At 35.7% G+C, this 13,304-nt stretch overlaps 1 protein-coding gene across 3 annotated transcripts; it reads left to right on the forward strand.

Annotated features, from left to right (window-relative positions):
* The first annotated feature begins 1,585 nt into the window (after window positions 1-1,585).
* On the forward strand, window positions 1,586-13,304 carry LOC18447686 (3'-5' exonuclease domain-containing protein). Of its 3 annotated transcripts, none has more exons than XM_088848419.1 (8): window positions 1,586-2,139; window positions 9,427-9,558; window positions 9,778-9,914; window positions 10,341-10,752; window positions 11,240-11,316; window positions 11,404-11,539; window positions 11,704-11,937; window positions 12,875-13,304. In XM_088848419.1, exons 1-8 carry the CDS (start codon window positions 1,690-1,692, stop codon window positions 12,932-12,934), a joined length of 1,638 nt encoding a protein of 545 aa, XP_088704545.1. In that variant the 5' UTR covers window positions 1,586-1,689; the 3' UTR covers window positions 12,935-13,304. The 3 variants fall into 3 exon arrangements, 2 of the variants coding, with proteins under 2 accessions (XP_088704545.1, XP_006857841.1); XM_006857779.3 differs by having other exon boundaries at window positions 11,731-11,937; XR_016041663.1 differs by having other exon boundaries at window positions 1,587-2,139; window positions 10,285-10,752; window positions 11,731-11,937.

The following is a 13,304-nucleotide window of genomic DNA, read 5'->3' on the forward strand; positions in this document are numbered from 1 at the left end:
GCGTCTTTTGGTAGGTTTGGAAATGCATCTTACTTAAGCACTTTATATAAGTTGCATCAATTATATTTTACCCATTTTAGTTACAATTTACATAATTTAATGATTTCACGACAAAACAATTTTTTTTTCAGCTTGGGAGACTATCAAGATATCCTAATAGATTAGTTGTGTAACATTTTAATTGTATATTTTAATTTTAGAAATTATATATTAGGAGACTATTCATTTTTTCTGTACAAATAGGTCACAATGATTTTTAGCTATTGGATGTGAAATCCAATAGATGAAAATGTGTAACAACATTTTAAGAATTTTTTGTTTGGACTTTGTGTCCCAATAATGACTAAATTATGAAAAGGAAAAGGTTTTTATGCTTTCCCTACAACCTAAAAGTTCTATCATCACCCTACCCTCCAACCAACCAATTTTGATCAAGAGAGCCACTGACCGTTTCATCTTAGATCCGACGTCTCAAAGTATTTTTTTTTAAATTTTTTATACAAATTGTATGAATATGAATTTTGGTACGTGCAATCTTCTCATTGGGACGCACTCAAAATGAACGGTTGGATAAAAAATAAATAAAAATACGATGCATTATAATTCAAGCAAAAGTGAGAAAATCATTTCAATTATCTACATACATTTAACAATAACATAGAAATATAAATTTAAAAATATTTTTAAATTCAACGCATATCTTCATAAAATTAGATAGCGAGTAAAAAAAGTGGATTTCATTAGAAACAGAGTAAAGCTAAAAATTTTATCGAAGCGCTTATTAATTAAATCCTAGAAAAAATAGTTGAAAAATGGGTGCGGTTTCTATAGAGCTGAGGCAATAAACAATCAAAATAAAGCACACCTCCAAATAAAGTCAAGAATTGTGGTTTCCATACTCTAAATCTTTGTGTTAGCCTTAAAATATATTTTCAGCTTTAAGTCTAAAATTGAAAGCTTAAAAATAATGTAGATCGAGTAGATATATGAACGCTTAAAATCTTAAAAATCAACGGTAAAAAAATACATTACAAGATATATTATTTTCAAAACTTGAAATCTATTTTTTTTATCATGTGTATGCGTATTGATGTTGAGATGATCAAATTGAGAATATTTGAGCATCAAAACAACATCTTATTGTCAAAAGTTTGAGGTATTTTTGAGATGCCATCTAATTTAATGGTGGTTTTGAGCCTGACATTTATATTAACTGTTTTCTTATTAAAAATCATGAAATAAGTTTATATAGAGTCGGGGCTCTAAACAATTAAATTAGAGTGCACTTAAAAAGTTTCAATAAAAGATGTTGTTTTGATGATCAAATATCTTCAAATTTATCATATCCACAAGATACATGGATATGAGAAAAAAATAGATTTCAAGTTTTAAAAATAATACTTATTGTAATTTTTGTTTTTACGGTAAATTTTCAAAATTTTCATAGTACGTTAGATCTACACTGTTTTTAAAGCTTTAAAATTTATAATTAAAGATAAAAATATATATTTTAATGCGATATTTGAAAGTGCGATTTAGTTTGATCGAATATAATCTAACCTAAAATTATATACTCGATTTAAATTGAATCTGACTTTTGGATCAAAATCCTCAAAGAATTCGTTCTCTCTCTTTCTCCCCTCCCCTCTCTCCCTCCAAACCAAAATAGTTCCGACTTCCCAAGCTGCCATGGATTCAAACCAAGTTTCGTCCCAGAATTGCTTCCAAGTACCCAACCAAGAAACCCATTTCATCTCATCACCAGATTCGTCCGAATTCTTTCTCTTTATATGGGCTCTGAATCATTCCTCCATTGTTGGTTTGGACTCAGAGTGGAAGCCCTCTCAGACCCAAAACTCTCACAATTTTCCCAAGCTTTCTATCCTCCAAATCGCCTGCAAACTCACCAGTTTTAGTGAGTTTCCTCTCGAGGATGATAATTCGAGAGAAACCGACAAAAGCAATTGCCTTGTCTTCATATTGGATCTGTTTTCTCTCCCCCCTTCTTCAATATGGAAGCCATTAAGGGATTTGTTTATCTCTCCAAATGTTTTAAAATTGGGTTTCAAATTCAAGCAGGATTTGATATACCTGTCTTCTTCTCTCACCTCACAGGGATCCGAATACTGGTTTGATAAGGTAATTATTTATTTATTTTTGGTAATTAATGAGTTTGTAAGAATACTTGTCCGATAAGTAGTTATATTTATTTATAATATTAATGAGATATTTGTTCATATATTTCTCCAAAGGATTTGTGTGCTGTATCTCATACCTTTTGATGGTCGCTCCCATTTTGCCTGTATGGATTTATTGTTGGAGATTCAAATACCTGAAACCCCAATTTAACTTATTTTTTAATATCGCACACTCAATTTACCAAATCTGTAAAATCAACAATTCAATAATAAGCGATCGTGTGCAATAACTTAGAAAAAATAAATCAAAGATGAAAATATAATCATGAGAGAAAATTAGAGAAACAAACCACTACAAATTTAAGGTGGTTCACCCCGTAGAGCTACGAGCAGGCCAGCAAGAAATTCCACTATCAAAAGGGAAATGTATAAGGGGATACAATGTACCTCAATGGAAAAAATTGGTGAAAATCATCACCCAAAAATACCTTATTGTGATCACCCAAAAACCACAATTTACCCCGTTTCACTTCGGATGATCCAACGACATGAGCAGTAGACGTTCATACACTTTCTCCACTAAAAATGGACAAGAAATCATTATTTATATATTTTCCTTTCTCAACATATCCCAAGGAAGCCTTAGCCTCTTTCTAGAGAGAGAAGAGTTCAAACCAAGAAGGGATGGATCGTGTGTCTCATATTCTCTTTTTTTGCTTTTATACAAGTCATATAATTTAGTAACAAAAAAGCCCCAAAACAAATGATAAAAGATAAATACATGCTAGGTGATTTTCTATTACCATTCAATAATCTCTACCTTGATAGAAAATCACCTACTTGCCTTACTGATAATCCCCTTTTTATCTTTTTATGAAGCCTAGATAAGTTAGGTTCCATTCCAACTTCTCTACTGGAACTGTCTTTGTGAGCATATCCGCCACATTTTCCTTGGTTTCAACTTTCACCAACCGAACCAAACCATCTTCAACAACTTGTCGAATATAATGGTATCAGACGAATATAATGGGGTCGAATATAAGGGTACCATATGAATATTCTACAATAGTAGGTATTGAGGAATCAATACATGAAATTTTAATGAATTTGAAAGAAATTATATTTAGAAGCAATCTGTACGGAACTCGTGATGCATTTATCTATGTTAGGGGTCCTAAATATGTAACTGCTCAAGATATAATCTCACCACCTTCTGTGAAAATAGTTGATACTACACAACAGATTGCTAGTGTCACAGAACCAATTAATTTTTGTATTGGATTAGAAGTCAAGAGAAATCGCGGATATCGTACGAGAACCACCAATCAAGATGCGAGTTATCCTATAGATGCTATATAAATGGGATTCTTGGTCAAATTAATGGTGTTCATATTATCACAAAGTATTTACGTGGGGCTAGAATTGATACCCAATTCTCCCATAAGACCTTGAAGCCAAACCACTTCTCTGCTTGCTTTGGTCGTCGCCATGTATTCCACCTCGGTGGTAGACATGCCATTGTTGATTGAAGCTTAGACATCCAACTGATCGGTCCATTTGCGAACTTCAAAACGTAGCCGGTAGTTGATTTTCCTCTATCAAGATCACCTGCATAATTTGCATCAATATAGCCTTGAATGTGCCACGAGACTTTGCTAAATATCATGGCATAATCACTTGTGCCTCTCAAATAACGAAGTACCCATTTTGCACCTTCCCAATTAGCTTTTTCGGGATTTGTCATAAATCGACTCACGACACCAACCGAATATGCTATGTCTGGTCTAGTACACATCATGACAAACATTAGGCTTCCCACAACACTTGCATATGACACCTTCGCGATATTCTCTTTATCATCCATAGTCTTCGGATTTTGCTTGGAAGACAACTTGAAATGAGGAGCTAATGGAGTCTTCACCGACGTTGCCTTGCTCATACCCAATTTATAAAGCATCTTTTCTATAAAGCTATTTTGTTCAAGTGACAAAGTCTCACTCCGTCGATCTCTTTGGATTTCGATTTCAAGTATTTGTTTTGCTGGCCCGAGATCTTTAATTTCAAAACTCTTGCTCAAAGATGCCTTGAGCTCATCAATCCTAGCCTTGTCCTTGCATGTCAAAAGCATATCATCAACATACAAAACTAAGATTAAATAAGAACCATCATCAAATAACTTCATATTAGCACAATGGTCATATCCACTCATTTGGTATCCAAGACTAATCATGAACATGTCAAAAGTCTTGTACCGTTGTCTTGATACTTGCTTGAATCCATATATGGATTTTTTCAACTTGGACACTAACCTTTATTTTCCTTTTTCAAGAAATCCTTCAGGTTGTTGCATGTAGACTTCCTCATCAAGTTCACCATGTAAAAAAGCCGTTTTTATATCCATTTGTTCAAGTTCAAAATCATGCAATGCTACAAGCTCAAGCACCAACCTAATGGAGTCTAACTTCACAACCGGTGCGAAAATTTCAAGAAAGTTGATACCTTTCTTTTATGCAAATCCCTTTACAACTAGCCTTGCCCTATACCTTTCCAAACTTACATCAATCCCTTTCTTGATTTTGAACCCCCACTGGCAACCAACCGCTCTTCTACCCTTTGGCAACTCTACCAAATCCCAAGTCTTGTTCTTCCGAAGAGCCAACATTTCATCTTCCATGGCCTTTTTCCAAGATATGGAATCATCCCCTTCCACAGCTTATTGGTAAGTGCTAAATTCTTCATTCATAACAACCAAAGCATATAATACTTCGGGATCCACATAGTCCCTAAATCGCTCGGGTGAACGAATTACCCTTGTAGATTTTCTTGTCATGGATGTTGCAACTTCGTCATGGGAATCACTTGGTTCACCAACTTGCCGTTCTTCATCAATGGCTTATTCATTGATACTTGTGGGTGCTTCTTCCGGTATAGGCCCTAACTAGATGATGGGACATAGGGTCGAACATCAATTTCTTGGGTGTCATTATGAGATTTTTCCTTTTCTTTAGTCACATTTTCTACAACTCTTGTCAACACAGATGACTCATCAAAATGCATATCTCGGCTTGTAATTATCTTTCGAGCACTTGGATCGCATACCCGCTATCATTTCACACCTTTGCTATACTCAACAAAAGTGCATTTCTTTGGTTTGGGTTCAAGCTTTTTTCTTTGGCAACTAAGAATTAAAACATAAGCATTACAACCAAAAATCTTTAAATCGGAATAATCACAACGAGTTTCGGATCGTACCTCTTCAAAGCCGTCAAAGGTGATCGATTGATGAGATAACAAGCCGTCATCACAGCTTCGGCCCATAGCTCTTGCTCCAATCTTGCATTGCTCAACATGCTTCTAGCTCGCTCCATTAAAGTATGATTCATCCTTTCCACAACATCATTTTGTTGGGGAGTATAAACCGTGGTGAAACGGTTCTTGATTCTTTCATCTTTACAAAATTTTGTAAACTCATCGAAATTGTACTCCTTCTCATTGTCGGTGCGAAGTGTCTTGATGTTGCACCATGTACTCTTCTCAACTTCGGCCTTAAAATGCTTAAAGGCCAAAAATGTGTCAGTCTTTGATTTAAGAGTGAACACCATACCTTCCTTGAGAAGTCATCTATAAAAGAAATAAAATACAATGCACCACCATATGACATTATGGGTGAGGGCCCCATAAATTCGAGTGAACAATAATCAAGTATTCCCTTGCTTCTATGGTTCCGACTTTGAAAATTCGTCTATGTTGTTTCCCTTATACACAATGCTCACAAAATTTGGATTCCCCAAATTTTATGGTGGGAATTAACTTCCTCCTCATCAAAATTTCCATACCCTTTTCACTCAAGTGGCTCAACCTCCTATGCCATAAGTTTAGTGGAAGATTATTACTCTCCACTACCGAATTTGTCACATCATCAATACTGGAGCTTCTTAATAACTTATATAAGTTTGCAACTCTAACGCCCTTGATCACAACAAGAGCATCCTTAGATACTTTGAGACCCCCCCCTTCCAATAAAGAAAGAGAAATTAAACTTCTCGTCAAGTTCGGCACATGTCGAACATGCTCAAGTGTGCGGATACTTCAATCATACATCCTTAATTTCACCGTGCCAATCCCAATCATTTTACTACTTAAGTTGTTTCCCATCAACATGGAACCACCATCACTGGTTCATATGAACTAAACCATGACTTGTGTGGGCACATATGATGTATAGCACCACTATCCAAAATCCAATTTTGATGGAATTCATGATTGCAACGCACAACATAAACCTCTTCTTCAATAAATCTGGATGTAGATTCCTCCACTTGATTTACCTCATTTTTGGACTTATTGGTTTCCCTTGCTTTTTCGAATTTTGTCATTTCCTTTTTGTACAATTTTTCTTCATATGTCCAGCTTCACTGCATCCCCAACAAACAAACTTGTTTTCTCGGCCTTTAGACTTTGATCGACCTTTCGATTTAGATCTTGTAGAATATTGAGAGTAATTACCTCTCTCACTTGAACGACGACCCCTTGAAAAGTGAACTTCCGATTCCTGTTCTCCAATAGATTCCTTTTTTCAGAGTTCATGGGCAAGCAAAGTACACTCACCATACTTAAGTAAAGTGAATCTTCTTTAGTGCAACTTAATGTTGTCACTAAATTATTACAAGATTCTGGTAAAGTACATAACCACATTACCGCTTTGTCCTCATCTTTCATTTTTACACCAACAACATCTAGTTCACAAATAATATTATTGAATGTGTTCAAATGGTCGGAACCTTTTGTCTCCTCTTTCATCCTTAAACTAAACAACTTTATCTTTAATTGAATACAGTTTGTAAGAGATTTGTTTTGATAAACACTTTCCAATTTCTCCCACAAACCCTTTGCCGTCTTCTCTCCCATTGTATTGAATAAAACCTTATTTGCTAAGCACAATCGAATTGTAGCCATAGTCTTAAGGTCCTTTTCCTCCCAATCCTCATTACTCATGGATTTTGGCTTCTTTTCCTTTTCGAGTAATGTTTTGTATAGTCCTTGTTGGACCAAATGATCATGAACTTGATATTTCCATATCTCAAAATCATTTTTTCCATCAAATTTCTCTACCTGAAACCGATAATTCGCCATTCTCCAAATATTGCACAAAACCTAATGCTCTGATACCACTTGTTGGAGATTCAAATACCCGAAACCCCAATTTAACCGATCATTGAGTATCACACACTCAATACCAAATATGTAAAATCGATAATCCAATAATAAGCTCTAGGATCGTGTACAATAATTTAGGAAAAATAAATTAGAGATGGAAATATAATCATGAGAGAAAATTAGATAGACAAACCACAACACGAATTTAACGTGGTTCACCCCTTAGGGCTACCATCCACGGGCAAGTCAGCAAGTAATTCCACCATCAAAAGAGAAATTTACGAGGGATACAATGTTACCTCAATGGAGAAAATTAGTGAAAATCATCATCCAAAACTACCTTATTGTGATCACCCAAAACCACGACTTACCCCGTTTTACTTTGGATGATCCAAAGACACGAGCAATACAAGCCCATACACTTTCTCCACTAAAAATGGACACGAAATCCTTCTTCACCTCTGTCCCTTTCTCAACATAGCCCAAGGAGGCCCTAGCCCCTTTCTAGAGAGAGAAGAGTTCAAACTAAGAAGAGATGAATCGCGTGTCCCTATTCTCCCTTTTTCCTTTTATATAAGTCACATAATTTAGTGGGAAAAAGCCCCCAAACAAATGGTAAAAGACTAATACATGCTAGGTGATTTTTTATCACCATTCAGCATTTATGTTTTCTGAATTTGGTCTGCGTACTGTTTTTGTTTGTTTTTTTAGAGGGAGAAAGAGAGAGAGAGAGAGAGAGAGAGAGAGAGAGAGAGATAATGCAGGGGCAAAACTGTTATTTATTTTATTTTTTATTTTTTAAATGTGAGCAATCTGATTTCATCATGAGATTTTATGGAAAATCTGAGGATGAGAAATAGATACTGAAGGATAATGGCACTCATTGGACCCTCAAATTAGATAATGGATAATGGCTTCTTGAAAACGTTTGCATTAATCAATTCTCACTGCATTTTAGAGTGAAGAACAATGGTTCTCATCATTGAAAATAGACTGCCAAATTATGTATTTGAAAATCCGTGTGCGCTTGCTCGTGCTTGCATTTGTGTGTGTGTATAAGAATTTTGTTTGAATAGTAAATTATTTCAAAGAAAAAATATTCGATTTTGAGTTTTGGAATACCTAGATCAACCGTCCACCAAATGGAGGCTCACTGAAAATGGTGGACTAATATTACCTCATTTTTCTTATGCTATTCTCATGGGGAATCAGTTTATATAAGATGTTAACCTTATATGGTGGAAGTATGGTGGATCTCAGAAACCCATTGGGAAATGTTACTTATAAGTCAGAAAACCCTCCAATTGATCATTTTGACATCAATATGTATGGATATGAAAGAAAAAATAGATTTCAAGTCCTAAAATTGATACATCTTCACATCTTGTAACACGTCATCTAGACTATCAATTTTCAAAAATTTCAGGTTCTTATAATTCTGTTTGATTTGCATCATTTTCTGAACTTGGATATAATTAAGGGTGGAAATAGATTTTTAGGTCATCATAAAGTTTTTGGCACTAGAATTGTATGTTTTGGCAGAGTTTAAAGGTATGCCTTACTATGATTGTTTGAGGTAGGCACCTTATATAATCCTCCCATTTTTTAAATTTGATCGCCTAGATGAGGTGTGTACATGTTGAAAATTTGGGCTTCAACGAACCATAAATTTTGAAACGGGTTACCCATGGTATATGCCAGCTGACGTATATAATATTTTTCAAATACACAAATAGACATTAATTTTTTAGAATTAGTCCATAAGCCTACTCATACTCACCCATAATGTTGTGGTGGCAGTAGTGAATTGGTTGATAAATTGCTAATTTGATTTGAGCGCGTGTAGAATGAGAGAAGAATGGGAATTCCACGAAATCGTTGAAAGTTGCACGTCAAATATGTATTGATATATGATAGTTTTGAGCTGGTTATAAGGGACTCTAGGGTATAATTCATAGTAAATTTGCTTTCTTTTTCCATCAATTGTCATCAGTGGAGGAAAGCAGCGTCACTGCAGCGCAAAATGTAAAAATTACAGAGGATGGTAGATTATAGTACATGCTAAGCTATTAAGAACCACAATTTTAGTATTACATTGATAAAAGATTGTTGGTCTCATTTGTTTGCTCAGGTGGAACCCTATATGGATATTGCAAATATATATCATCTTCTACGAAAGAATCATGGAGGAAAAGTTCGGGCAAAAGAAAGCAAAAGTTTAGCAACCATATGTGAAGATTTGCTTGGTGTTCATCTTTCTAAGGTCTTTCTCCTAGTCAAGTTCTGTTTCATTAGTTGGTTGTGCTGTCTTAACAAACTAATTTATTATTATTAAGAATGGTTTTCTATTCAATTTATTTCTTGATGCTTGGTGTGCTGTTTTTTGAAGATGTTGGTTTTACATTTTTTTGGATAACAAGCATATAGTGGCCTTATTAGAGACTTCCCATAAAGATGTAATTTTGAAATTATTTGTCTTCAGGAGCTGCAGTGTAGTGATTGGGCATGTCGACCTCTTGGCGAAGATCAAATTTCGTATGCTGCTGCCGATGCACAATGCTTGCTGGAAATATTCAATATGTTTCAGAGCAAACTTCGCTATGAAGGTTTGATCTGCTTGTATGTGATCAATCCTTTTTCTTTTGTTTGTTGAGGTTAATTGCTTACACAAAATGTTATAGATGTTTATTATACTTTGACGGGAACAAAATTGGTGTGGATACTCTCTCTCTCTGAGAGAATGGATACACATAGACACACAACTATTGTTGACTACTACTTTTCTCTCACTTCTCAGTTACCTACAAGTTGTGAAGTGGATGATGACATGGATTATTTTCAATAAATTTTTGGCATGTATTCTGGATTTTCTTCCATTGGAATGTGCCCATATTTGCAATTTGCACAACTTATAAAGATGTAATTTTGTGATTCCAATGCATCAAACGACTTTGGCATCATCACACACTCACACACTCTTGTTGTGCAGGCACATGCAAACTGATATAGGGAAAACACTTATGATGTCTTTTTCCTTGATATCAGAGAGTCGCACCCTTCGACTTCCATACGTGGGTTGAAAGAAATCCTCATTAAGAAGGATCTAGGCCAGAACGTTTTAATGCATCCATTCTGCCAAGCTGTGGATATGATTAAATCGATTTATCTACAACCAGTAGTTCAAAGTGTAATGGCCACGAATTCCTTTTCTCTCCATTGCAATACTCCTGTCTCCTCTGATTCTTTATCAGAAATTGTTAAAAGATATGGAGAGACAATTTCGTTAAAAGTATGTGATCGATTTCCTAAGCCCTCTGGAAGGAAAGCAAGAAGAAGACGAGGGGTTAAAAAATGTGAAGAAGAATGGATGGAAAATTTTTGTGATTGGCAGGGTCCTGCACCATGGGATTCATCAGCTGGGAATGATGGCTGCCCTAAATTCTTGTGTGATGTAATGGTAAGTACGTCATATTCAAAATACAAATTTTAAAATTTAAACAGTGACTATACTCCTTATGCCTGTGATGGCTGATATACTTATTGTTGCTACTTTTTCTCTCTCCATGGTCTTTCTTGTATCCAGCCTATATATTGCCTCATCTTTACTATGGTTGTTGGAACTAGTATGCTTCTCTGCTGAATTAGGATTGGGAACCTAGCTAGTCATCGTCTTTAACACAAAACTTATCCAGCCTATAGATTGCCTCATCTTTACTAGGGAGGTTAGAACTAGTATGCTCCTTTGCTGAATTAGGATTTGGAACCTAGCTAGTCATCGCCTTTAACACAAAACTTGTACATGATCTATTGTTTGCAATGGAGGAGTTCTTGCTCATTTCCTTTCTTTTTACTGTATCCTGTAAATCACCTTACATTATATGATTGATTGACTTTTTTGGGTCTATTTAGGCATGACCATGTGAAATGTTCACCATTTTCAATAGGTGGAAGGCTTAGCAAAACAGCTAAGATCTGTTGGGATAGATGCTGCAGTTCCATTCTCAAAGAGACCAGAACCAAGGTATTCTGTCTCATAAGTATTCTGGGATAGGATCATTTTCTTCTTCTTGTTAGGTAAGTTTCTATTTGACATGTTTGTTATATTAAGGCAACTAATAGACCAAGCAATCAAGGAAAAGAGGGTTTTACTCACACGTGACACCAAGTTGTTGAGGCGCCAATATTTATCCAGGAACCAAATGTACAGAGTCAAGAATCTTGCTAAAGATGACCAACTTCTCGAGGTACACAGCATATACTCTTACTTCACTTTAGTTGGTCTTGGACATTTCATGGTCATTGTATACAAAAGGTTTTCATCGAGCAACTTCCACTATTGTATGCTTTGTTTGAACTTGTTTTGCCATGGAATCATGGTTGTCTCACATTCTCATAGTTATGAGCTTAGTACCATGAACGATTGCTCGAGTTGCAGGTGATTGAGGCTTTTGATTTGAAGATAAGTGAGGATCAGCTGCTGTCAAGATGTATCAAATGCAATGGAAGGTTCATCCCTAGGCCTTTGACAGGTTCAGAAGCAGTTGCAGCTGCGAAAGGAATGCAAGCGATCCCAGAGTGCTTGCTCCTTCAGCAGGATTACGAATTTTGGCAGTGCGCAGACTGCAATCAAATTTATTGGGAGGTATGCCCCAAAATTCTCTTTTATGAACCCTCCCCATGTGCATCGCTGCATTCTAGCTTGGGCTTGATTGGTTATGGTGTTGATGATTACAATACTACATCCCAAGTTCAAATCCTTCTGCTGGATTTCCCATGAGAAAGAATAATCTGAGTCATCACCACCATCATTGTTTATATCAATGGTATTCTGGATGGCATTTATACCAGGTAGCTTTTTGGAAGGAAAAATATGATATGATTGATCTGGTCATAGTAACAAGTAACAACCATGGCATGGCGGTTTATCACCATCCAATTAATCAGTTGGAGTTTACTATTTGTGAAGTTGGACCCACTTCCTGCCATCACCATCCAACACATTGATTGGGTGGTGATAACCTCATGGCCATGGGCTATGATTGTCACATGGATCATATTGAATGGGATGACCATTTCTATTTCTTATTGAACCTCACAGGGCTTTTGCGAACGGTGAGGTTTATGAAAGAAACAAAGGAATATATATAGGGATTGTGTAATACAGGACTGTTTATCTTTGGAATATAGAGGTTATAATTAATCCTAGTCATCAAATGTGAAATCGGACAGCTTAGAGCATGTCACGAAGTTTGAGAAACTTTATTTTGGACTTTGAAGCTTGATAAAGGGAGCACCCTTAACCTTCCAATTTGAAATCTAACAGATAAAAATAATTGTGACTTCCTTGTACAAAAGATAAACAATATTGTTGTATACATTTCATATACATGTATGTGTGTGTGTGTGTGTGCGCATGCGTCCGCGTGCGTGTTTGTCATGTCTGATTACTGTATTTTTCTTAATTCAGGGGCCATTGAAGTTTTTCTTTTAAGCACTGCACAATGTTTGTAAACAATAAAATTTGTATTCATTTTCATCATTTGGATGCTCATCATCGGCTTGTTTGTGTTTGATAACAGGGAGTTCAGTACCATAATGCAATGCAGAAGTTTATAACCATCTGCAAGCTCAATGAATGACTGTAAATTCCCCCTGTTTCCTATTTTCATTTTCTGTAAATTTTATTATCATTTTTGGTGATGGTTTCTGTAATCATTTTCATGTTGAGCTGAAATAAAAGAAATCGAGAAAACCCTAAACCTAAAGTTTCTCAATTAACTACAAATCTAGGGAAAAAAGAGCGGTGGGGGTCAACCCTCCAAGTCCTAGTGTTTTAGAGCTCTTATTCACTTTTTATTTTTTCCTTGGATATTGAGCTTGGTCCTTATTTCTTAAAGACAGAGAACTTCACCCTAAAGGAAGAAGTTTGATTCATTAAAATCCAAGTGTATGAGAATGGGAACATCCACTGTTGATTATCAACAAGAAGCCCCCTGAGGGGATTGATCA

This window comes from Amborella trichopoda, chromosome 9 (assembly GCF_054954075.1).
Source record: "Amborella trichopoda isolate Santa Cruz 75 chromosome 9, AtrichopodaSantaCruz75HAP2 v2.0, whole genome shotgun sequence".
In the NCBI taxonomy this organism is placed as follows: Eukaryota; Viridiplantae; Streptophyta; class Magnoliopsida; order Amborellales; family Amborellaceae; genus Amborella; species Amborella trichopoda.